This window comes from Cervus elaphus, chromosome 19 (assembly GCF_910594005.1).
Source record: "Cervus elaphus chromosome 19, mCerEla1.1, whole genome shotgun sequence".
NCBI classification, from domain to species: Eukaryota; Metazoa; Chordata; class Mammalia; order Artiodactyla; family Cervidae; genus Cervus; species Cervus elaphus.
In genome coordinates, this window is record NC_057833.1 from 25,322,416 (window position 1) to 25,349,573 (window position 27,158).

Here is a 27,158-nt window from a genome sequence, read left to right on the forward strand (position 1 = left end):
TTCCCAGACAGAGACAGTTTATTTACAAACATGAATCAAAACAGATTTATACTTTCCTACCTCCACAGTGGATTTTTGTCTTACAAAATAGATTGGCTACCAAAATCCTTCATAAAATCTGCCTTCCCCTTTGCAGTGAGAAATAAGCAAAAAGTTAAAGGTTAAAAGATCATGCACAAAATATTATATTCCCAAATATAATTATACAAGTCTTTAACTTCTTCACAAATCAATGATAAAAGATTAACTTATACTTCACTATGTTTTGTAGCACTTTAAGATTTTTTCATCATATATTTATGTCCACATTTCACAAACAACATTATAAAAAGACTGTCCACTTCTTTTCTTAAAATGGGAAAACAAAGCCATAACACTTAAAAAAATCGATTTGCGGAGCATGAACTTTTTTTTTATAAGAATAAAACCTAAAATAAACTCATTTCAAACCGAAAAAGCTTCAACATAAACTCTGTGTGTCTCCCAAAGGAATTCTCAGCACTCAGATTTTGGTTGGTTTAGCCTCTCTTGTGGGCTTCTCTGGTGGCTCAGTGGTAAAGAATCCCCCTGTCAGTGCAGGAGACGTGGGTTCAATCCCTGGGTCAGGAAGATCCCCTGGAGGAAACGGTTACCCACGCCAGTATTGTTGACTGGGAAATCCCATGGACAGAGGAGCCTGGTGGGCTACAGTCCATGGGGTCACAACAAGAGTTGGACATGACTTAGCAACTAAACAACAATAAGCCTCTGTTGCATCTAGTGGTTCTTGTGTATCATGATTCCCAATTATTATTCCAAGGAAAATTTCAAGGAAGACCTTCAAGCAAGGTGGGATACATTATCACATACATAAAGGCTTTATTTATTTTTGACCTCACCACATGGCTTGCAGGATCTTAGTTCCCCAACCAGAGATCAAACCCAGGCCATGGCAGTGAAAAGGCCAAATTTTAACCATTGGACAGCCATGGAATTCCTAATATAAGCTTTAATGAAACTCGAGATGCTTCATCAGAAACAGTGCTTGACCCCCTTTTTCTTTCACTCTCTCTTTTCATCTGAGAGAGTTCTTCGGAGATCTAGAAGGGCTAGATTTATTGTCTATAGTTACTATAAAATTTGGGTCACAACTTTGGGGGGAAATGCCATTTTAAGGAATTTTGTGCATGAATTATATTTTCTTTGTTTCCCTAGAGATGGATAACCTCAAAATAAGATCCAAACATTGGTTCCTTCAAATGATGTAAAAAAGAATAGTATTAAATGAGGAGGTTAGCTATCATAGAATAAGAACTAAAGTCCAAGTTTTTCATGGAAAAAAAAATTGATCCTGCATATGTCTGTGTATATGGAATAATGACCTACAAAACAAAACACTGTTGAAGAAAAAGCCAATACAATTTGCCAGTCTGACAAAATGGTTGGAATGTATAATTGGAAGATACCTTATAAAGTTCAATTCTCTGATTTTAGAGGACAGGCATAAAAGGCCCAGAGACGGTAAGTGACTTGCCTGAGTCCATTAGCAGGTTAATCTGTATGATTATTTTTATACACACATAGGCACACACACATATACTCACTGTTGCATTTACTTCCATACATAAAATGCTCGTAACTTAAATAATAAATGAACAATAAATATGCAGATTCTCATTCGTTATTTCATCCTCATAAGTAGGAAATACCTATCTTCCAAATGAGTAAAAAGGTTCTACTTTCTTTCCACTGGTGAATTTACTATATCAAGGCTTGGCTGTATGTCTGCTTTCTGCAGTGCCTGAAAGAAGCACAGATTGGAGCAGTAGGAAGAGTGGCAGGAAGGAGCAAAAACATCGTCAAGTTGAATCAGAATTGGAGCTTCTTTCTGTGCCAAAGATGTCCCACTGGCAGTGAAGGCTTCACATGAAATGAAACTTGGTCTGTTGTAACTTCAGACCTAGCTGGAAGGTGATAATGAAGGGTATCACCACAAGAGTATGAAGTAGCTCCTCCAACCACAGAGAGCAGAAATGACCAATGTGTATCTCATCTAAGTTACTGAACTATGAACTTAGGTGACTTTACTAGGTGTAATCATAGTGTCTAATTATTTTAATTTGTTATGCATATAAACATCAAAATATTTAGGCCTTATGTTCAATATATAATAATATTAATAGCTATTTTACCTCTTTCCATAAAATTATTTGTGGATATAATTTTAAAGTCACTTTTTTAAACCTTAAGGTAGTTATTTTTTAAAAAACATCATTATCTTTAATATTCTTTACTGACTTTATCCTGAAAAATCTTGTCTAGCTATATATATTAACATTAAATAACTTAAAAAAATAAATGATACATTATATATACCAAAATAGCCCCATTTTAAAGCTACGCAAGTGAAAAGGTTGAGTTTTCCAGAATAAACTAGACCCTCTAAAGGCATTTTTCCTAATTTTAATATTAAATGTATCTTCTTCTCTGACTATGCCATATATATACACACTATTCTTAGTAACTTATGTCAGATGTAGCAGATGTAGCCATTATGAAAACATTGGGTTGGTTCACTTGTCTATTTTACTTGTTTTGTAAAGGAACATTTATTCTAAATCTAAATAAATTTGCTCCCAGAAGATCTCCCCCAGGGAGATGGCATAACCAAAAAACAATGGTGTGCAGATATCCAGTGCATGCAACCTCATATTTTCTAATAATAGTGGTAGAAAGTAACTTTCAAGTATTATCATAATCCAACTGGACTTATAGATAGCTATCATATAAATTAACACTGTAAAGGAAGAAAGTCATTTGAGAAACTTGTCCTTGCTAGAACAGCTTTGCCAAAATTCCCATAGGAAACAAAGCCACCCATCCAAAAAGAACAGAGGGCATTTGGTACCCAGCACTGACCTTGAAGTACCCATATTTAACACTGCTCTAAACTCAAAGTAAACTCTAGAAAGCTGAAGAAGAGCCCACATTTTCTTTACTCATTGAAGGTCATCCACAGTGGGTAGAATTTCTTCTAAAAAGAACCTGATGGAGGCAATACCCAAGCCTAATTCCAGCTCCTAACCCTGCTGTCTATAGCTGTGGGCATTAGTAGTAATTTGATTAAAACATGAACAGAGAGACTGGCCCACTTAGAGAATCAGATTCAGATGTTTTTGCACTTAAGTTACTCAAAAGCATTTCTTAAAATTAAATTAACATGAAGTCTGCAGGGAATAGAGATTCCATAATTCATAAGTAATGAGAAGAAATTAGTCGACTAAAGAGTCAATGTCTTTCCAAAGCAGGTGCAGGAGGTCAGGAGGGGCTCGAGCTTTTCAGAAATCTCACTCCTTCACAGGTTTTGATCCAGCCACTTGATGTAACTATTCCTAGTCCGAATTCCCACTGAGAAGTTGGTCGGCCAGCTGGTGAAAATCATGCACCCGTGGAAGCCATCCTCAAAGTGATCCAGGGTCACCTCCACACCCGCACTCTCCAAACGCTTTGCATACATGATTCCGTCGTCTCTTAGGACATCGTGCTCACAGGTCAGAATATAGGTCTTTGGGAGGTGCTGCAGGACCTCCTGGTCTGCGATGAGTGGGGCCGAGCGGGCATCCAGCAGCTGAGGGATCTCCTGGACAATCCTGGAGTTGCCAGTGGTCTGCATGACAGGCTTATAGTTCTTTGTGATGGAAGTGGGCAAAAGGGATGTCCAGTTTAGGCGGGCCCTGAGGGAAGAAGCCTCATCCACATCCAGTGACGTGTGATTGTTGACTATCATTGCCTGGACAAAGTCATAATTGCCATTGAAGTAGTCCACCCAGTACTTCACCATGACATACCGGGGCAGAATGGGGGTGTTCATATTTTGCTGATAAGAGGGTGTATTAAAATCTAAAGCTTGAAGAACTGGATAAATTAAAGCTTGCACTTTGAGCTTGTTTTTTAGGTTGGTATCTTGGTTAAACTGGAGAAGAAAAAGCAAACACATTATTTCATCTCATTTTGAATGGCCACCACCATCACCACCACCATTCAAGCTGTTGGATATTTACTAAGAAAGGTGTGATGTTTGCAACTCATAGTTTTGAGTGAACACTTCGAAAGTATGTGATCTCTTAGGTCTTTAAACGCCCATCAACACTCTTTGTATCTATCCTTTGGCATAATACTCATCATGCTGGGTGTTATGGATGGATAGTTTTGTATTCCCAAGAAAGGCCCCAAAAGGCAGGACCTTATTGGGGAGAAAAAACTAGTCTGACTCTTCCAGAGGACATGGGTATGAAGAGCTAAATGAACAGATGATGGGACTCCAAAGTCCTTTAATAGGACCTCAGGGTCTCTCCTCTGATGAGCCTAGAGTCCTCACAGTTGGTGAGAGGGAGGGAATTTCAATCATGCTGGCAGTGCACCTTCCATTGTACTTCATGAGTGTGTGTCTGAGAGTGCAACTGAGATGGGAATGTGACTGAACCCCTACTACTGCAGAACTCCATTCCCCCAGGTCTCCCCGAAATGCAAATAGATTGCCTCATTTTGTAATTCTAGTGTCTAAAATGATATATTTTTTACATAACACCTAAAAGGCAGCTCTAGGTCACTGTGTTTCACAGGCTACTCAACAATCTTCAAGATAACTTCAGCCAAACAATTTTGTTTCACAACAGACTTTAGAACCCTATCCTGAGGGAAGATGTAATTGCTCTGTAAAAGCAGTTTTTAAACATGCCAAGAACTGTACATATATCATCTCACTAAGTCCTGGCAACAGCCCTTCATTCAGATGGCACGATCCTCATTTTCCTGAGATTTGCCCAAAGCCGCACAGCTCCCCTAAGGGGGCCTGGATTCCACCCAGTTCTGTCTGGTTTTAAAGCCTATGATTCTCTCCCCAGTGCACCAGGACATGTGGATAGCAAACCCACCAGTGCCAAGTGGAGAACTAAGTTCTTTAATTACAGCAAAAGAGAAGAAGTCAGGACATACCACAAATGAAAAGGCAGATGCTATTTGAGAATACCAAAAGAAATTTGGAGGTAAGAAGATAGAAATGCTATTCTTATTTAATCCATAAGAGGGGGAAAAAATGTACACAGCTGCCCAAACTTTGGGATGCCATTAGAGCTAGACAAAATTTAACCAAGTAAAACTCAGTGAGTGAGTGAAGTCGCTCAGTCGTGTCCGACTCTTTATGACCCCATGGACTGTAGCCTACCAGGCTCCCCCGTCCATGGGATTTTCCAGGCAAGAACACTGGAGTGGGTTGTCATTTCCTTTTCCAGGAGATCTGACCAACTCAGGGATTGAATCCAGGTCTCCCGCATTGTAGGTAGACACTTTACCATCTGAGTCACCAGGGAAGTCCCTGAAGTAAAACTCAGATTAACATATATTTTAACATTCAAGTGGCTGAACCACTTAACTTAAAAGTTAACATTTAACTTTTTCTTTTATATTAACAAACACTTTAAAATTTTTAAATTTGGCTCTAAGTTTAAGGAAACAATCTTAGCAATTGAAACATAAGCAAAAATACTGTTTTTCAAGTCCAAGATGGAAAAGGAGCAGAGAATACTTCATTTCCATGCATATCCCTGAGGGGCAAGGGTCGGATGCTAAAATGCTAGCTCTCCTCTCTCATTAATTGTAATCAGGGCCTTTCCAAGAACTCGAAGATGACACTTCTTTCAATGACCCATCTTCCTACTTCAGAAAGATCTCTGAGAACTTTTCAGTGCAGTCATCTCAGTAACCTGGCCCCCGAGTAACCAGCCTACCCGGCGAGGCCTTCGCCATGCCCAGTGGACACGTACTAACTGCTGAACATTAACATGCACCCTCCTTTCACCAGCCCCTCAGGGATCTCTGTTACCTGTTGGCTCAGGGCAGCTGCCAAATTCCCACCAGCACTGTCACCAGAAATGCCGACTCTGCCTGGGTCAACTGAATACTTGTGTAAGACTTCTGGCTGCAGGAAGTACTTCGTGGCACGTACAACATCGTGAATTTGCTCAGGAAAATACACCTTTGGAACTAGCCTGTATCTGTGAAGAAAACACAAAGTCTTTATAGGTCTTTTAAAGGTTAAAGGGGAACTGGTTCTTTTGAAACCATGAACAAACAGGTAAGGAATTATAATAAATATAAAAATAAACCATTTTCATACAATTCAAATGCGTAGTTTAAAAAAATATAATGATTTTGTCATATATGTATGGCTGAGTTCCTTTGCTGTTCCCCTGAAAACATCACAACATTGTTAATCAGCTGAACCCCAATACAAAATAAACAGTTTACCAAAAATGCAATGATTTTGTAATAGTAATTTTTTCTATCAGTCACCAAACCAAACAAGCAAAACAAAAATATACAGCTATCACCAAGGAAGATAACAAAAATTTGAAGTAAAAGGCAGATGTTGATTATTAAAATACAGAGAGAACCACAGCAGATTCTGGAATACTATTTCTGGAAATCAGTGTTCCATTCACAACACTTTTGGGTTAGAAGGTGACTTGGCAGCACTAACCACTTCATTGGTCTCATGTTTATTGAGCCCACATGATATTTTTCATGACTTACTTGATAAATAAAGTCATACTCCAGTAAAGAGGTCAGGCCTTCCTGACATTAAGCCCAAGCAATGTGTTTGCTCCTTGGAATTTTGAAACTAAGATTTCAGCTGTCAACCAGTAAAAGGGGAACCAAGTTTCCAGAAGGCCCATGGCAGGCCCTCTGGGACACTTCTGAGGCTTCTTCTACCACCTTACTTTTCAAGATTAGAGTCTCTTTGGGATTCTACTCTGTACACTTAGTTAAGACTGATATTCCCAAAGAGCCCCAAGAAACTTGGTTTTGTCAAATGCCCCTCTTGTAATGTCATCTTATGAATCCATTAGTAGTCTCAGCTTGGAGCATCCCAATGTCTCCACCCTCCTTTCCTTGTTTATTATTTCTCACTCATCCTTTAAGTTTTACTTGAGAGTTTGCTTCCTCCAAGAAGCCTTCCTTGAGTTTAACTCCACTTGCTTCTGGGGCTGAGCTGGCAACCATTCCTTGATAATTCTCTGTGCTGGGGTATATTGCTGTTTATATTGCCTCATATTAGCATGACTTCTTTCTGTATTTCCTCTTAAGAGTGTGTTCTCTGATATCAGGATCTGTGTGTTTCCAGTGTATATTTATCAATGTGCTGAGCACACAATCATCCATCTAGTAAACCTTTTTTGAGTATTAACATATCTTCATTTTGCAAATGAAGAAACTGAGGCATAGAAAGCTATTTAACTTGTAAAATAAATCAAACACCAATCAAAATAAGGTAGGATAGAAACCAATTACTTAATTCAAATCTAATAATAATTAATACTCAAGTCCTTTGATTTCAAATTTATAATTAGCATATTTATTATCAGAAATTAGTTTTTTCTATACTACTCTACATAGGCCATTCATTTCCCCCATCTAAATTCCAGATATATAGTTAATTAAATATCTTGACATTCTGGGAGTTCCCTGGTACTCTGTTGGTTAGGATGCCATGCTTCCATTGCAGGGGGCACAGGTTCAATCCTTGGTCAGGGAACTAAGATCCCAAAAGCTAAACAGTGCAGCCACCAAAAAAATCTTGACATTCTGTGCAGACACAATCAGATCAACAAATATTTGTGAAATACTCTGATAAACAGTGATGTATATCTTGGTCTTTCAGGAATTACTACATTTTTTAAAACATAAAATGCAATAAGAAATTCCCTTAGTGGTTGCCCTGTAACAGATAAAATAAGTTATCTAATTTCTTTTCTACTTTTCCATCTGTGATGATCAAGTAATCATCTGAAATTATTTTCCTCCAGTTGATTTTCACAGTGCCTTAGTGAAGCTCCCACATCTTTGGTTCATTTATTAATAATAGGTGATAGGAGTAGGAGTACACCACTTTGTCCAATAGGTGGAGTCATCTTATATGATTCTGTTTACCATCAGTTCTGGGATGAGGTTTCAATTTTTTAATTTCACTATTACCAAGCTGAATTCTTAATTCTTTCAATGAAATAAGAATAAATGCACTTTATGACTCAAGGTGTGAAAATAAAGGCTGTTTTGTCTCAGAAAGGTGCCAGACAGCATGAGAGGCTGTCTTGCTGGTGGCCCAGGGGGTGAGAACATGTTGTGCTATGTTCTGAACATACATGTGAGTCAAATGTTCAGATGTTGTTTCACAAAAGATCTTAGTGACTTTTGAACCAACAGGAACTGATAATCTAAAAAACAGTCTATTGCCTCAAATCTTATGAGTTGATTAATGGTGATAAGTTGCTTCAGTCATGTCTAACTCTTTGCGACTCCACAGAATGTAGCCTGCCAGGCTCCTCTGTACATGGGATTCTCTAGGTAATACTTGAGGGGGTTGCCATTTCCTTCTCCAGAGTTGATTAATAACTGGCTCAAGTAACAGAGTAAACAACCTAGTTCTGCTGGTTCCCCTGAAGGTCAGTCTCCTAAACTGCTCCTCCCCTTACCTTTGTTCATTCTGGAAACATTCTCTAGTTTTAGTCACTAAGAAAGGATACCATTTTCACAGACTGAAGAATGCAGTCAAACTAGATATTTCTGAGGTCACCTAGTGTAAGATGAACCTTCAAAGTAGCTCAGAATTGACCTGCGAAGCATCACAATAGTTCTGTAATAGCATTACAGACACAGAAAACTGAGTCAGGAGGAAATTTATGAGCGGTATAGTCAAAGAAAGCATGCACAGACACGGGTACCTGCTGCTTTTGTTCAAGGCTGTGTCCCTGCAAAGTACTCAAAGAGGATTCTGCCTTTTCCCTCCCCAGTTGTATTGAGTTAAAGCACCTGATGAATTTGTGGTAAACACAGTCTCAATTTGCCTAACTCAGTGAAGGATAGATGACTCTGCAGTGTTTAGCTTCTGCCTACCTATTACAACACGTGCCTCCTACCAAAAGAACAAAGTTTGGTGTAAACTTGAGAATGAGGTTTACTCAATTTAATGAGTATGTACACTCTATAAAAATTAACTTTTTCCTGCTAGGTGAGGCACCTCACCAGGTGCTCTACAGAGGTTTCACTCAAATCTCAGAGCAAATCTGCGGGTTTAAGAGTGTGATCATACAGCTCAAAGGGGATGCATAACCAGCCTACAACAGCTAATAAGTGGCAAAGCTACAATCCAAATTTATACCCCACATGCCTCATCCTTTTAAAATATTCTCATTCTTCAAAACCCGCAGACTTCAAATGTACATGTGCGTTCTTACTACCTCGTCAAAGCAGTAAATTCTCAAAACTGTAGATTTCTCACATCCCAGAACTTCTCTCATGATTTCAATGTTTTTGCAATATTCTCAAAACAAATCACCTGAGACAGCGTCTGGCACATGGTACATCTTTAATTATCTGTACATGATAAATCTTTAGATAAATTTAATAATTTAATAATGATATTTTTATTCATCCCAAACAAAATTTTAATTTTGTTTATACCTTTTATATATTTAGTTTATGCCTTTTATATGTAAAATCTGTCATTTTAGCAGCACTACTATAGTATGGAAAATATTAAGCCATATACCTTAAAAGACATTAAAAAAAAGAAATTGTTCCTTAATCACCTACTTTTCAGGCACGTCTTCAAGGGCTGTCTGTAGGCCCTGCATAGCTCAGAGTTTCTCAGCTCTGTATGCACCTTAGGGTAATCTTGGGAGATTTATAAAAAACAAAACACTGAGGTTTGAGCTCCTCTACAAAACATTCCCATTTATTTGATCTGAGGTGGGGCCCAGCATATCTGTATTTGAAGAAAAAGTCCTCCAAGTGATGCCAGGGTTCCGAAATATCACTGAATCCAGCCATACCATCAGTATCCTCTGAACACATCTTCCTGTTCCTGTTCCCAAAGCATTGATCCCTCTCTCCATCTCATTAGCCCTTCACCCAGCAATTCCGTATCACATGTTCCCATTCTTTAAGTCTTATCTCAAGTGCAGCTTCCTCCATGAAAACTTCTAAGAGCCCGACCAAATGCAGCTCTCCTTTTTTTGGAGCCCTCAAAGTCTCAATAAGTCATAATAGACATGCCAGCTTCTAGGAATAAACAGAAAGTCATAATTATGTACTAAAGTGGTCCAGGCATAAGCTGTGCCATTTCCACAATCTGTTAATTCATTACCTACTTTATTAGTGAGCAGAGAGATGGAGCAATGCTCAGAAAGACTGACAAACTCCTCCTTAAGTCAAAGGTAGATACATGAGTCCTGAGTTGACAGGGGATGACTCTGGAAATGGAAACCCTAAGTGACACTAGTGTTCTGAGACTGTGATAAAGTACATTCTTCCTCAAAATAACCTGGCCTGGAAACACTAGGACAGCCTTCTGCAGTGGGCAAGGACACAGTTCTATTCATGTAGTGCCAGGCGGGTGAAAGGTACACGATATTCTGGAATGTCTACTCCTATTTGATTCAAGAGGGAGACAAAATCACATTCCTTTTTTGCCCCCTGCCCCCACTTTTCCCCCCCTTTTTACTGTCTCCCAAGAAGAGCTCAATAGATTCATCTTGAGAACATAAAAAATGTTAATATTTTGCTCAATCTTAAAGAACCTGTATGTTCAGCAGGGGTTATCTGAAACAAATCAACAATTACACTCTTACTGTGCTGTTTGAGGAAGACAACTCCAGAGAAAGAATCTGTTTATTCTTCTAATAGGTAAAGCTTCCTTTCCATTAGAAGAATATATAACAAAATTTATAATAAAATTATGAAACACTGTGAATAGATAATTGTTTCTCTTTTCATTTGTGCAATAATGTTTGCGCATAAAGGTTGAAGAAGGGTTTTCCTTTCTGTTTCTTCTCTCAAAATTGCCTTCAGAGAGAGCTTTGACTATCAGTCATTCAGCAAGGGAGAGCCGAGCTTAACAAAAACTTGGTTGATTGGACAATAAGTACATTCAAAAGAACTGACAGATGTCAGGATGTATCACCAAAACCCTAGGAATGACTGATTCTAGAATTATGATCCACTCAAACAATGTGATTCCTGATGCTTTTTACAAGTTAAGGCTTCCTGAGACGTCTCTATGGACACAGCTGGGAGCTCCCCAGGCCTCCCTTCCCCCATTCAGATACAAACCTTGCCTTTAACTTCAAGGAGCGCTAAAGAGCCAAGCAGTCCCTCAGGGGCCATTGGAGCCCAAGTAGGCTTGGTACAAAGTCCCTCTGACCTACTTTCTCTGTGATTTCAGAAGCTAAACTGAGCTCTGGGCTCAGGTGTGGATGGAACTAAGCTTCCCTACCTCACTGCTTGTTGATAGCACAGGCTTTCTGTACAGCTTCACCCTCCTCCCCACAAATTCTAAAAGTCCTAAACCACAAGAGAGAAACCAGTGGATTTTTTTTTTTAGTCAAAAACAGAGTCAAGAAGACTTTACCTTAATATGTCTAAAAAGGAGACATTCATTAGTAAATGATTGTTAAGGATCTAAAACAACCTACTTTTTAAAAAGAAGCCACAATATTATCTTTCTGTAGCATTAAACTCTTTGTAACACTGGCCTTTAGGTTTGCTAATACAGTGGCCTGGACTGAGTGAAAGGAAACTTTGGGCCAAATCTCCCCTTTCTTGGAGGGAACCCTGAAGAATTCAGTCTTCCCACCTCCCGGGGCTGCCTGGGTCGGGGTGATATGTGAGGATTTCTCCACTCAGGACAGGAAGGAAGAGCAGGAAAAGGAGCAGAGGGCAAGTCACAGTGAGGTGACTGTCACGTCGTGTCTTTCAGAGTATCTTGCTTGAACAACTATCAACATGGACGTCTCACTGTGCCTCCTAGAAGCTTTGTGATTTTGTCAGCTTGTACTCATCTAATCTTATGGATGAGGAAGACAGAGTCATGAGTCCCATTGCTTATAACTCTGTTAGCAGCAGACCAAGATACACACTCCAGCTTCCTTCCTGTCTCCTGAGCAACATTCTTCTTTACAGCTCTGGCAAGTTTTAAGTTCTCTGTGCATACTGCTACCTGATATTTGGTGGAGGGGAAAAGGTCTCCATCAACACAAAATAGAAAGTTTGAGTGTAGCAAAGACTTAAGCAAAACACAACTTGAAACCACTTTTCACAACCAAAAAAGCTAGAATTTAATAATATCCAGCATAATAATACTTTGTTATTATCTTACATTTTATCTTTTTGTAATTGAAGTACGATGACCACTTAATATTATATTGTATGTACAACATGCTGATTTGACATTTATATATATTATGACATGATGACTACAATAAGTCTAGTTACCATTTGTCACCATACATAGTTAATACAACATTACTGACTATATTCCCCATGCTACACATTAGCATCTTATCTTTCAAAAAAATTAAATATTCCTTCTCCCTGGTGTTTTATGGTTTTAGTATTGTGTTTCATTATATAAACTACAGGTAAAAAGTTATCACGTTATAGTTAAACTGCACTGAAGTTTATGAAAATAAGCTTATAAACATAAACTTCCCTCCCATGTTATGTACATGAGGATACAACCATGTATTTTTGGTATTACAAGATGCACTCTTTCATTTACTTCACAAATACTTATTGTGCAATTATGTGTAAAAATAGCATAGTGTTGTTGAAGCTACTGAATAGAAGTCATGGCCTATTTTTATGCCTTGAGATCTTTATCTACCTTAGTTGTTAGATCTGTCCCCAGAATCTTGAGCCAATACCAATGACATTAACTCAGGAGTTCCAGCTCATGGTTGTGCTTCATGTGAAGTGATTTCATCCTCAACCCTTGCCTATCAGCTTCCTCAGATTATATAGAACCTTCCAGAAGGCCATCCCCACACTGAAACAAAGCCATGACACCACTACCCACTTCTGTTAGCATCAAGGATAAGGAGCAGTTGTGTCCAGACAGCCTCCCTGCTAGGAGAAGGAATTCCAGGAGAACCCAGAGTCCACCATCCTTCTGAAGGCTCCCAGGTATATACCCATATTTCTTATCTCCAGAAGCATGAGACCCTCCATTACTCATCTCTCATATTTCATTTCCTTAATGTTCTCATCCTCCTCCTTTCCTCCCAATCCCTCTCATTTCCCCATTTTGTACTTCCATGACCAATTCACTCCTTTAACTAGGTTCTGCTCATCCTTAGGAGTACAATTCAAATTTTCGAACTAGATAACACCTTACCTATTAGATGCCTCCATCACTACTTCCCTTTCTACTTCAAATCACTTATCATGTTTAACATTATTTGTTCAAGATTTGCCTTCCCATCTAGATTGTAAACTCTATGAGGGCAGAAATTATGTTTATCTCAGTCACACTATTATGCATTAGAATTTAACACAATAGCTGGCACATTACAGGAAGTCAATAGATATTTATGGAATAAAGGAAGGAAGAAAGAGGTGAACAGTGAGGAGAAACATGGTCCCATGTCAGACCTCTGAACATACTTTCCAAGAGAAACATCACAGTCATATGATGTTGGCCATACCTCAACTAGAGCATAAAGGTTATGTGGCTCTTCAGGGGTTGGCTGGCCTGGATGGATCCTAATCACCTTAGCTCATTATTGCTGCAAAGAAAAGTTCTGTGACTTCCAAACATGTTGATGAATACAGTTGGACTTTTCTGTCCATGGGCTAGGGTACTGAGCCTCCAGACTTGCCTAGTGCCTTAGAGCATCCAAGGTCCTTTCATCTCAGATGTCCAAACTGATTCTTGTAACAACCCTCTGAAGTCACTAACCATCTCAAAGTGTATTCATTCATTCAGTTCAGTTCAGTTCAGTCACTCAGTCATGTCTGACTCTTTGTGACCCCATGAACTGCAGCAGGACAGGCCTCCCTGTCCATCACCAACTCCTGGAGTTTACTCAAACTCATGCCCCTTGAGTCAGTGATGCCATCCAACCATCTCATCCTCTGTCATCCCTTTCTTCGCCCGACTTCAATCTTTCCCAGCATTCGAGTCTTTTCAAATGAGACAGCTCTTTGCATCAGGTGGCCAAAGTATTGGAGTTTCAGCTTCAACATCAGTCCATCCAATGAATATTCAAGACTGATTTCCTTTAGGATGGACTGGTTTGATCTCCTTGCAGTCCAAGGGACTCTCAAGAGTCTTTTCCTACACTACAGTCCAAAAGTGTCAATTCTTCGCTACTCAGCTTTCTTTACAGTGCAACTCTCACATCCATATATGACTACTGGAAAAACCATAGCCTTGACTAGATGGACCTTTGTTGGCAAAGTGATGTCTCTGCTTTTTAATATGCTCTCTAGGTTGGTCATAACATTTCTTCCAAGGAGTAAGCGTCTTTTAATTTCATGGCTGCAGTCACCATCTGCAGTGATTTTGGAAACCCCAAAAATAAAATCTGTCACTGTTTCCACTGTTTCTCCATCTCTTTGCCATGAAGTGATGGGACTGGATGCCATGATCTTTGTTTTCTGAATGTTGAGCTTTAAGCCAACTTTTTCACTCTCCTCTTTCACTTTCATCAAGAGACTCTTTAATTCTTCTTCACTTTCTGCCACAAGGGTGGTGTCATCTGCATATCTGAGGTTATTGATATTTCTCCCAGCAATCTTGATTCCAGCTTGTGCTTCTTCCAGCCCAGAGTTTCTCATGATGTAGTCTGCATAGAAGTTAAATAAGCATGGTGACAATATACAGCCTTGATGTATTCCTTTTCCTATTTGGAACTAGTCTGTTCCACGTCCAGTTCTAACTGTTGCTTCTTGACCTGCATACAGATTTCTCAGGAGGCAGGTCAGGTGGTCTGGTATTCCCACCTCTTTCAGAATTTTCTGCAGTTTGTTGTGATCCACACAATCAAAGGCTTTGGCATAGTCAGTAAAGCAGAAATAGATGTTTTTCTGGAACTCTCTTGCTTTTTTTGATAACCCAGTGGATGTTGGCAATTTGATCACTGGTTCCTCTACTCTTTCCAAATCCAACTTGAACATCTGGAAGTTCACGGCTCACGTATTGCTGAAACCTGGCTTGGAGAATTTTGAGCATTACTTTACTAGTGTGTGAGATGAGTGCAATTGTGTGGTAGTTTGAGCATTCTTTGGGATTGGAATGAAAACTGACCTTTTCCAGTCCTGTGGCTACTGCTGAGTTTTCCAAATTTGCTGGCATATTGAATGCAGCACTTTCACAGCATCATCTTTTAGGATTTGAAATAGCTCAAGTGGAATTCCATCACCTCCACTAGCTTTGTTCATAGTGATGCTTCCTAAGGCCCACTTGACTTTGCATTCCAGGATGTCTGGCTCTAGGTGAGCGATCATACCATCATGTTTATCTGGGTCGTGAAGATCTTTTTTGTATAGTTCTTCTGTGTATTCTTGCCACCTCGTCTTAATATCTTCTGCTTCTGTTAGGTCCATACCATTTCTGTCCTTTATTGTGCCCATCTTTGCATGAAATGGTCCCTTGGTAACTCTAATTTTCTTGACGAGATCTCTAGTCTTTTGAATAAGTGTCTCAGGTCTTTCACTGGCTCACAGGTATATTGTTCTTCTGCTGTGACCTGCAGGGTTTCTGTAAAAGAGTCAGACCCAACTGAACAAGTCAGACCCATTCTATTGTTCTATATTGAACTTCTTTTAAAAAAATCTTAAAAACATCCTATCTATCCTTCCTTGTCTTATGATACACCGGGGCTTAAAGAACACTTGGAAGATTAGGCTCATGTGGAGAATCCTCATGGTGCCAAGTAAAACAAGACCACCTTCTGTCCTTTCCTCAGGCCTTTGAGGAGCTGGAGCTACACAGGAAACCACTGAAGAGGCCCTGAAGTCAGTTCACTGGCCCTGAGCTTCAGGGCCTTGATCTATAACGGGGTTTCATCTGCCTAAACAGCTGCAGTCTTCCCTTGACCAGCTGCCCAGGCCATATGATATGCTTGACGCTTCCTGCAATATAAAATTGCACCAGGGGCCCTCGAGTGATCTGGGAGGCCCTGATGATTTATCTAGGATGGCCTGGGAGTTGCCCAGGGCTGTCTAGTGTCAAATTTGCTGAGGAGGCTGCCACAGCACCACTCTGGTTCCAAGACTCTTGTTCACAGGGTCAGAGCTGCTTCAATGACTCTGGACACTAGTCCTTCCAAGGGACTGGAGAGGCAAGGATTCCCTTAGGTTCCCGATCCAGAGTAGGGGCAAAAAAGAGGTAAGCTGTGAAGGGGAGCTCAGCTGGCAGAGAGAGGCAGAGGGAAGGTAAGCAAGGTCAGGGCATGGAAAGTGGCAATTGTTGCCATAAACCCGTCACTCGGCATCATTAGCATCCTTCAGTGTTAGCTTTCTTTTTTTTAAATTATTTTTTGAGATTATTTTCCATTATAGGTTATTACAAGGTATTGACTATAGTTCCCCATGCTGTAGAGTAAACCTCTGTTGCTTGTTGCATATCTACTTTTTTAAAATAAGAAATTCATACTAAGTCAAACAAGTAGAATCAAAACGTCATAAATTTTTTAGTTAGGCAAAAATTCATAAGTTTTCTAAAATATATATAAAAATTATTTATGTGTTTGTGTGCTTAATCGTTCAGTTGGGTCTGACTGTTTTGCAGAAACCCTGCAGGTCACAGCAGAAGAACAATACACCTGTGGGCCAGTGAAAGACCTGAGACACTTATTCAAAAGACAGGTACCATCAATAGAGAAGTAAAACGATGTAGTAGGTTGCCTCCTATGTAAAGTCTTAATGGGGCTTGGGGCCTCTCTTGTTTCCTTGGCTAATGTGGTTCTGGACAATTGTCTGGCCCTTGTTTGTCTTCTGGCAGAACAAGGCAGAGTTTGTACATAACTAATACTTCCTGCTGCACTTGGATCAATGTGACAGGACAGTCACACACTAACTAACTAAAAGTCACTCAGTCATGTCTGACTCTTTGAGACCCCAAAGAGCCATCAAGCTCCTCTGTTCATGGAATTCTCCAGGCAAGAATACTGGAGTGGGTAGCCATTGCCTTCTCCAGGGAATCTTCTCAACCCAGGGATTGAACCCACATCTCTTGCGTCTCCTGCATTGCAGGCGGATTTTTTTTACCACTGAGCTACCAAGGAATCCCCATATATATGTATACAAAAGTTTTTCTACTACTCTTGATAAAGGCATGAGAAAGAACATCAAAAAAAATAAAAAAAAGAGCTGGAAAAATTGGAAAACATGAACTATATGAAATGGGAGCACTGAATATAAAATATAAAAAGTGAAACAAACTAGATGAAAGTATAAAGTCATCAAATAGTTCAGTTGTTTTTAAACATGACTGTTCATTAGAAACATATCTGGAGCTTTGGAGAGAAAAAAACAATACCTGGGCATTTGTATTTTTCAAAAAATTCCAAGGTAATTCTGATACGCATCTGGATTTTAAAAAGTGATTACAAGTTTTTCTATTAAATGGTAGTTTTGATAATACAGAATTCTATTATTTTTTGGTTGATCAATCATGATACAATGGCATTAAGTGGGTAATAGTTACATAATCACAATAATAAAAGAAGTTTATCAGTTTTCACAATCAATAGCCAGACAAAAAATAAAAGATAATCATAATTGTAAGCCACAGTGGGAATATGATTAACTTAACAATATAAAATAATTACATACAATTGAGGGGTCAAGCAGAGTGATGTGGTAAGTGGAAGTGCATACATGCACATGTTTTCATCCACCCAGCCAGTCTATGTCTTTTGGTTGGTGCATTTACATTTACAATTAAGGTAATTATCAATATGTACGATCCTATTATCATTTTATTAATAGTTTTGGGTTTATTTTCTGTACGTCTTTTCCTTCTCCTGTGTTTCCTGCCTAGAGAAGTTCCTTTAACATTTGTCGTAAAGCTGGTTTGGTGGTGTTGAATTCTCTTAATTTTTGCTTGTCTGGAAAGCTTTTGATTTCTCCACCAAATCTGAATGAGAGTCTTCCTGCTGGGCAGAGTATTCTTGGTTGCAGGTTCTTCCCCTTCATCACTTTAAATATATTGTGCCATTCCCTTCTGGCTTGTAGAGCTTCTATTGAGAAATCAGCTGATAACCTGATGGGAGTTCCCTTGTATGATATTTGTCATTTTTCCCTTGATGCTTTTAGAATTTTATCTTTGTCTTTAATTTTTGTCAGTTTGATTACTATGTGTACTGGGGTGTTCCTCCTTGGGGTTATCCTACCTGGGACTCTGTGCTTCCTGGACTTGATTGACTATTTCTTTCCCATGTTAGGGAAGTTTTCAGCTATTACCTCTTCAAATATTTTCTCAGATCTTTTCTCTCTCTCTTCTCCTTCTGGGACCCCTATAATGCAAATGTTGGTGTGTTTAATATTGTCCCAGAGGTCTCATAGGCTGTCTTCTTTTTTTTTTTTTTTTCATTCTTTTTTCTATATTCTGTTCTGCAGCAGTGATTTCCACCATTCTGTCCTCCAAGTCACTTATCCATTCTTCTGCCTTAGTTATTCTGCTATTGATTCCTTTTAGGCTATTTTTCATCTCTGTTTGTTTGTTCTTTAGTTCTCCTAGGTCTTTGGTAAACATTTCTTGCATCTTCTCCATTCTGTTTCTGAGATCCTGGATCATCTTTACTATCATTATTCTGAAGCTTATCTCCACTTCATTTAGTTGTTTTTCTGGGGTTTTATATTATTGTCCTTTCATCTGGGATATAACTCTGCTTTTTCATCCTGATTAACTTTCTGTAATGTAGTTTTCTTTCTAGCTGCTGTGGGATTGTAGTTCTTGCTTCTTCTATCTGCCCTCTGGTGGATGAGGCTAAGAGATTTCTGTAAGCTTCTTGATGGGAGGGACAGGGTGGGAAAAGCTAGGTCTTGCTCTGGTGGGCAGGGCCTTGCTCAGTAAAGCTTTAGTCCAACTATATGCTGATGGGTGGGACTGCACTCCCTCCCTGGTAGTTGTGCCTGAGGCAACCCAGTCCTGGGGTCTACAGGCGCTATGGTAGGGTTAGTAGTGACCTCCAAGAGGGTCTATGCCAAGGGGGACCTTCCAGGACTGCCGCTGCCAGTGCCCCATCCCTGTGGTAAGCCCCTGCTGATCCAGCCTCCACAGGAGACCCTTCAACACTAGGTGTTTTGATTCAGTTTCTGTGGGGTCATTGCTCCTTTCCTCTGGGTCTTGGTGCACACGAGATTTTTTTTTGTACCCTTTCCAAGACTGGAGTCTTTGTTTCCCCAAGTCCTGTGAAAGTCCTGTAATCAAATCCCACTGACCCTCAGGGTCAGATTCCCCCCTGGGGATTCGCAGTCCCTTTGTCAGATCCCCAGGCTGGGAAGCCTGATATGGGGCTCAGAACCTTCACAACAGTGGGAGAACTTTTTTGGTATTATTGTTCTCCAGTTAGTAGGTCACACACCTGGCAGTTATGGGGTTTGATCTTATCCTGATTGTACCCCTCCTACTATCTCAACTGTGGCTTCTTCTTTGTCTTTGGATGTGGGGTATCTCTTTTTGGTGGGTTCTAGCGCCCTCCTGTCTGTGGTTGTTCAACAGTTATTTGTGATTTTGATGCTTTCACATGAGGAGACGAGCACACATCCTTCTACTCCACCACCTTGAACCAGAAGCACTTCAATGTTAGTTTGATTCTAGCTCAAAGAAGCATAGGAACCTGAGGTGTGATTCCACCTGATTTATTCTACTATTCCCTCCACCTATGTGACTTCACGCAGGTTACTTAACTTTATGGACCTCAAATTCCTCATCTATGAGGAAAATTATCAAAATACTTATTTTGGATGACTTTTACGAGAGCTAAGCAAAACTCTTTACTCATTCATTCCATAAAGAGGTATTAAACGCTCTTCTGGTGTTATGTGACTAATCTTCAACATGTGTTTGTTTTTTCTTGGGGGGGCGGGCTGGGGTAGGGGAGGGGCTTGTCCCATATCTCCATCGAGCAATGCACCAGACATCAGTTGGGTGTCTAACAGTTCAACTCAATTCTGAGAGTATCTATGGAAATAGCATCAGATTCCACAGATTAAGGGATCAACATTTGTTCTCTGTGGTTCAGTCAGTAAAGAATCTGCCTGCAATGCAGGAGACCACCTGAAATGCAGGAGACCTGGGTTCAATGCCTGGGTCAGGTTGGGAAGATCCCCTGGAGAAGGAAATGGCAACCCACTCCAGTATTATTGCCTAGAAAATGCCATGGACAGGGAAGCCTGGTGAGCTACAGTCCATGGGGTCACAAAGAGTTGGACACAACTCAGTGACTAAACCACCACCTACAAAACTGTAGGATTCCCCCCTACTTCAGACATCAGACACAAGCCCAAGTAATCACCTATGCTTCTCAGCAAGTTATAGACCGGAGGTTCCAACAATCCCCTCCAACACAGGCTGCCAACCCCAAGTCCAAGTACTTCTGACCACCTGGCTATAAATCAGAGGGTTCCACGACTTCCTCCTCAGGCTCAATTAATTTGCTAGAGTGGCTCACAGAACTCAGAGAAAGGTTTTGCTCTCTAGGTTACTGATTTATTATAAAAGGATACAACTCGGGAACAGCCAGAAGGAAGAGATATGAAGGGCAAGGTACATGGGAAGGGTTCAGAGCTTCCATGTCCTCTCAAAGGTGTACCACTCTCCCATCTACATGTGTTCACCAAGTGGAAGCTTTCTGAACCCTGTCCTTTGGGTTTTCACGGAAGATTCATTACATAGGTATGACTGATTAAATCACTGGCCACTGGCAATTGATTCAGCCTCCAGCCCCTCTCCCCTCCTCAGAGACCAGGGTGTAGGAAAGTTCCAGCCCTCTAATCACATGGTTGGTTCTCCTGGCAATTAGTATCCCCATCCTTAGGTGCTTCCAAAGATCATCTCATTCACAAAACAAAGACATCTTTAATACTCTGAATATAGGAAACTTCAAGGATCTGGGGAGCTGTGAACCAGGAACTTTGGATGAAGACCAAGTACATATGAAAAATATATATTTGGTCATCTGTATGACGAAACATATATTTCTAAAAGTCGCAATATCACAAATGTCCTCTATCTTCCAGGGACAATTCCAGACACTAATGATCAGCTATGAGCAAAGCAGACAACCATCCCTAAAATCTCTGCCTTCACAAAATTTACATCTTTTATTTCTACCTAATACAATAAACACATAATAAGTTATATATATGGTCTGTCAGTCCACTGATAATTGGAGATATTTTGAAAATGTGGAGAATTTTAATTGATAATTTTGGAGAAAAATAGAAGAAAAGTGGACTGAAATTTTAGGGGTGTGAACAAAGGCCTTGTTGAAAGGATAATATTTGGACAAAGATCTGAAGGAGGAGAAACAGTGTACACATAGCACCTGCACATGTCTGCCACGGAACACCATGATTTTTGTGTTACTACAATCACTGATGTTGTTAGAACTATTTTTCACATTCTTCAGTTCAGTTCAGTTCAGTCACTCAATCGTGTCCAACTCTTTGTGACCCCATGAAATGCAGCACACTAGGCTTCCCTGTCCATCACCATCTCCTGGAGAATACTCAAACTCATGTCCATTGAGTCAGTGATGCTATCCAACCATCTCATCTTCTGTCATCCCCTTCTCCTCCAGCCTTCAATCTTTCCCAGCATCAGGGTCTTTTCCAATGAATAAGTTCTTCCCATCAGGTGGCCAAATTATTGGAGTTTCAGCTTCAGCATCAGTCCTTCCAATGAATATTCAGGACTGATTGCCGTTAGGATGGACTGGTTGGATCTCCTTGCAGTCCAAGGGACTCTTACGAGTTTTCCAACACCACAATTCAAAAACACCAATTCTTCAGCACTCCACTATCTTTACAGCCCAACTCTCACATCCATACATGACTACTGGAAAAACCATAGCTTTGACTAGACTGACCTTTATGGCAAAGGGATGTCTCTGCTTTTTAATATGCTATCTAGGTTGATCATAGCTTTTCTTCCAAGGGACAAGTGTCTTTTAATTTCATGGCTGCAGTCACCATCTGCAGTGATTTTGGAGCCCCCCAAAATAAAGTCTGTCACTGTTTTCTTTCTTTCCCCATCTATTTGCCATGAAGTGATGGGACCAGATGCCATGATCTTAGTTTTCTGAATGTTGAGCTTTAAGCCAACTTTTTCACTCTCCTTTTCCACTTTCATCAAGATGCTCTTTAGTTCTTCTTTGCTTTCTCCCATAAGGGTGGTGTTATCTGCATATCTGACGTTATTGATATTTCTCCCAGCAATCTTGATTCCAGCTTGTGCTTCAGCCCAGTGTTTCTCATGAGGTACTCTGCATATAAGTTAAATAAGCAGGGTGACAATATACAGCCTTGATGTACTCCTTTCCCGATTTGGAACCAGTCTGTTGTTCCATGTCCAGTTCTAACTGCTGCTTCCTGACCTGCATACAGATTTCTCAAGAGGCAGGTCAGATGGTCTGGTATTCCCATCTCTTTCAGAGTTTTCCACAGTTTATTGTGATCCACACAGTCAAAGGCTTTGGCATAGTCAATAAAGCAGAAGTAGATATTTTTCTGGAACTCTCTTGCTTTTTCAATGATCCAGTGGATGTTGGCAATTTGATCTCTGGTTCCTCTGCCTTTTCTAAATCCAGCTTGAACATCTGGAAGTTCATGGTTCACGTACTGTTGAAGCTTGGCTTGGAGAATTTTCAGCATTACTTTGCTAGCGTGTGAGATGAGTGCAATTGTGCAATAGTTTGAGCATTCTTTGGCATTGCCTTTCTTTGGGCACATTCTTCTTAGATTCCCAGAAAAACAGCTAATACAGAACTGGTAGAAGCAACTCAAAACACTGATATTAATACTAATAATGATAATAATAGGCTATACTAAGAATAGTGAACACATCACTGTTTACAAGGTCTGAGTTATAGAACCTAACTCCAGGAGAATACCTTTTCCAACTCTTGGATGTAGAAGAGATTCTCTTAAAGTGTTTATTGGTTTTTAGATATAAAAGGCCGTAATCAAACTATATACTATAGATAACTGATTGCATATTTCTCTCAAAATCTCAATAAATTCCTTTTCCAGAAGTTTCTAAAACTAAAGTAAAAAAAGATAATTTGAGGCATTATAAAGCTAGTTCAAGAAATTCTATGTTACATCACAGAGCATTTTTTGTGACCTTGGGAAGATCAGTTCACCTCTCTGGACTTTAAATTTAGATTTTATCACTTGTAAAATAAAGTAACTAGATAGTTACTTAGGATCCTTTCTTAAATTTTCTCGTATGACAATTATTAATTACTTACTCAATGGAGACAATGACAGCATTCAATTCCTCAGCCATGGCTGTGCACAGTTCATCGTAATACCTGATTTCTAAAAGAGACAAGAGAGCAATCACTCACTATAAAGAAGTCTATTTAATACTGTCCATTGTTAAATTCTGCTAACTGTGGACTGTTTTAGACTCAGACTTCAGTTATTAATAGTAAGAACAATAAAAAGTAAATATGAACATACATCTCATTAACAGAGTTACAAGTACAAATACAAAAGAATTAACCTGGTTTCTGATAAAATGCAATTGCTATAAAATAACAGGAAATCCATACTAGATTACCTTCAAATGTGTTTTTAACTAAAAATTTCTTTCATAATCATCTATATAAAGTACATTAGATTCATTCTGATTTTGTAATTCTTCAAAGAGGTATGCCTTTCCAAAAATTATAGTGAATAAGCAGTTCCTCCTTAGAACCAAAAAATTTTCTTTTAATACCCTCATTTGCTGTGATTCAGAAAAGTCACCAATTTGAAGACTATGGTATTCTGTTTAAACCAACATATAACAAATAGAGTTTTAGGAAGTCTTAGCATTTCTTAGAAAGAGAATCCAAAAGTTTTTATATATTTTAATATGTAAAACTTTAATCCCTTAGCTGTTCTTTGGATATATTAATAGTCTGACATTAAGTGCTAGACTGTCTCAACAGAAAGCCAAAAAATACCTTATTTATAGACTTTCCAAGGCAGTATTAGAACCAGAAGTTCAATAACTACATAAACAGTTGCATATCTCCTCCAGACTGAGCCTTTCCTCTCTGACGGGACTGATGAGTCAAAACTGTGTGGAAAAGGCTAGGCTGACTCATAATCCATACCATTCCTGGCACTTCCACATCCTGGCCTCTGGTGTACTGTCTCTCCTGGCAAGCGTCCAACGCTTCAGACGCAATCTTTTCTAGGGCAGAGACTCTGTTTTACTCATTTTTGTTTCCCCATCATCCAGCACACGTTAGAGTAACCAAAGGTCCAGGTTTGCATACAACTGTTTGAGGTTTTGTACCCAAAGTCCTATACCCCAGGAAACCTCTTGGCCCTGGGCAGACCTACATATTCAGTAATCTCTGTTGGAAATGTGAACAAATCAATGAATAAAATAACAAATGATGAATATGGAGTTAAATGAAATGAGATTACTAGAGTAAGTTACACTTTTTGGCCTTTGCCACATTTTTTTTTAAAGACAAACCAGAACAAGTTGCCTTTGCCTTTTTTTAAAAAACTTTACTGTTATTTATTTGTTTCGCTTCCTTAGTGACTCAGCCAGTAAAGAATCTGCCTGCAAAGGAGGTGACCCAGGCTCAATCCCTGGGTTGGGAAGATCCCCTGGAGAAGGGTATGGCAACCCACTCCAGTATTCTGGCCTGGAATTCCATGGACACAGAAGCCTGGTGGGCCACAGTTCATGGGGCTGCAAAGAGTTGGACATAACTGAGTGACTAAAAACAACAACATTTATTTATTTGGCTGCACTGGATTTTAACTGTGGCATGTTGCAGCATGTGGGATCTAGTTCCCTGAAGCTAGGCGCCCTGTATTGGCAGTGTGGAGTCTTAGCTACTGGACCACCAAGGAAGTCCCACCATAGCCTTTAAACTTAATGGATGAAAATAATCTCTGGGCTGAAGATAAGAAAGTAGCTCCATAATAATTATGAGCAGAGGTAAGGCCCTTATCTCTCCTCCTTAGTATGCTTTTCACTGGCTGCTCCACTTGGCTGCCTGCCATTTTTAATGTGTATTCTGCTCATGAAAGTTATCCAATGCTAAAGAGAATGTTCTTGAACTTTTCAAGGTCATTTCCTTTTAACTGGGGCATACATTTAATATTTTCATCTTTGGTTTCATAAGCAGATAAAATGTTGATGAGTTAACATGTATACACAGAAATCCTTGTTCTATTTCATAGAAAGATGTCTTCAAAACACAAGTTAGTCTAGAGCTACAGATACCTGCCTCATATTCTGGCCCAACTTTACCTTGTTCGGGTATAGAAAGCAACTTCAGTACTTCACAATAAGTTAGTGTATGATTTAGATTACAGGAAATATTTTCAAAACAGTCTGCCTGAATTAACAAACAGGCAAAACTCTTGGTGTAGGGTAGCTATACAACTAATCATCCAAACCAGGATCCTTTCAAGAATGGAAAGTGGGGAGGAGGGGATGCTATGAATAACTTTGCTGGGATGGTAGGGATAACTGGGACTGCCAGGGGGACCAAGTCCAGTGGTCCCTTCTCCTTACCCAGTAAGAAAGTCAACCCAGTCATATATCTGCCAGGGCCAGCCACAACCCCAAACAACCTAAAGGTGAGGACATACTTGCGCTTGCCAAGGCCCAGCCTCCTCCATGGATATAAACAACACTGCGTTTCAGAGGCTCTTCTGGCTTTGGAGGGCCTTCAAACACTCTGACTTCCACACCATCAAAGTCAGTGTCAGTCACCTTCACCCGAGCAGACGACCATGCGCTTTTCTTGCCAAAAGAAACGATGATGAAGTTCAGCGCGAGCAGATGATGACTGAGGCCCAGGTAGTGTATCAAGTTGCTCTGGAGGATGAGGGGGGAATGAGAGAGAGGGTGCGTCAGCTTTGTCGTCACCTGAGCCACACTCACCGACCCTCAGCATTTGAATTCTTACATGCAATTGCCACTACCCTTGAGGACTCACTGGCCACTTTCAATAAAATAACACAATGTCTCTATCTTTCATTCCTTGAACTTCCAGAGTATTTTCTTATATGAGATCTTCTTTGATCTTCAGATAATCTCTGAGAGGGAAATGTGTCACTAGTCTTGTTTTATCAAGCAGGCTTAGATTAGCTGAATGTGCTTAGATTAGCTGAATTAGCTGAATGTGCCCATCTTGCTGGTTAACTGGAAGTTCTGCAACTCAAGCCTGGGAACTGTGAATTCCAGTTTTTAGTCCCTGTCCTCACCCTAAATTAGCACATCACATTTCAAATAACATATGAGGAGTGAAGGAAGAATACTTTATTGAATACACATAAAAAAGAGAAAGTTTTATATTTACTGTTAAGCATTTAAAAAAAATTTTAAGCTTATATATTTAAGTGTGATTGTTTTGAGAGCAGGAGAAAGGAATGAGTGTATGAGGGAGAAGAAGCAGAGTCGGCTGCAGCACTGGAGTTTGGAAGCAGAGCAGCTCAGACATAACCAGGAACTTTGCAGAAATGTGCAAAGAACATGCAGCCTGTTGTCTCTTCCCCCTTTAAGCTCTGAGACCATCGAGTTCTGCATTAAGAGTTCACAGGAAGTTATCTGGTTGGAAAGGAGACCCAGGCTAACCACCCAGCAAAGACCCTGAAGACTGCACTCCCTCTTTCTGCTTCTCATACAAGCTCTTCCTATTGAGTACACTTATAAAACTAACCTCCCTGCAAGACCTACAGGCCATGTTACAAAGTCAGAAAATTGGAAGCCATCTGGAAGCCAGTGACTAGTCAAGCTAGAGAGGCTCAGAAGTGTCACAGAGTGATTAGAAACCTTCCTGGCACAGGAGCATGAACTCAGATACTGTATCTCCTAGTGGCTCTCAAACTTGACAGGGAGCAGATGAAGAGTAACAGTGTGCTTCTGTAGAATATGAAACAGAACACTGATGATTAGTGAAATATTTAATGCCATCATAAGATCAAGAAGACAATGTCACTAGTAGAAATAAGAGCTCTGTAATCTGCAATCCACCATAATACAGCTTCCCAGCACACACATGGAGCACACTGTTATGCCTTGAAGAGGACACAGATGTGCTATGACACTGATCCTCTCTGTCTCTGGGCAGCCAAGTTCCTGAGCC

At 39.9% G+C, this 27,158-nt stretch overlaps 1 protein-coding gene across 1 annotated transcript in view; it reads right to left on the reverse strand.

Annotated features, from left to right (window-relative positions):
* Positions 1–27,158, reverse strand: part of NCEH1 (neutral cholesterol ester hydrolase 1) — a 67,894-nt gene continuing 40,736 nt past the window's right edge. The window contains exons 2-5 of the mRNA XM_043874886.1: positions 25,660–25,888; positions 23,301–23,370; positions 5,861–6,032; positions 1–3,952 (exon numbers count right to left, since the gene is read on the reverse strand). Coding sequence (XP_043730821.1) covers positions 3,335–3,952; positions 5,861–6,032; positions 23,301–23,370; positions 25,660–25,888 — 1,089 coding nt within the window. The 3' untranslated portion in view covers positions 1–3,334. The remainder of the gene's footprint in view (positions 3,953–5,860; positions 6,033–23,300; positions 23,371–25,659; positions 25,889–27,158) is intronic.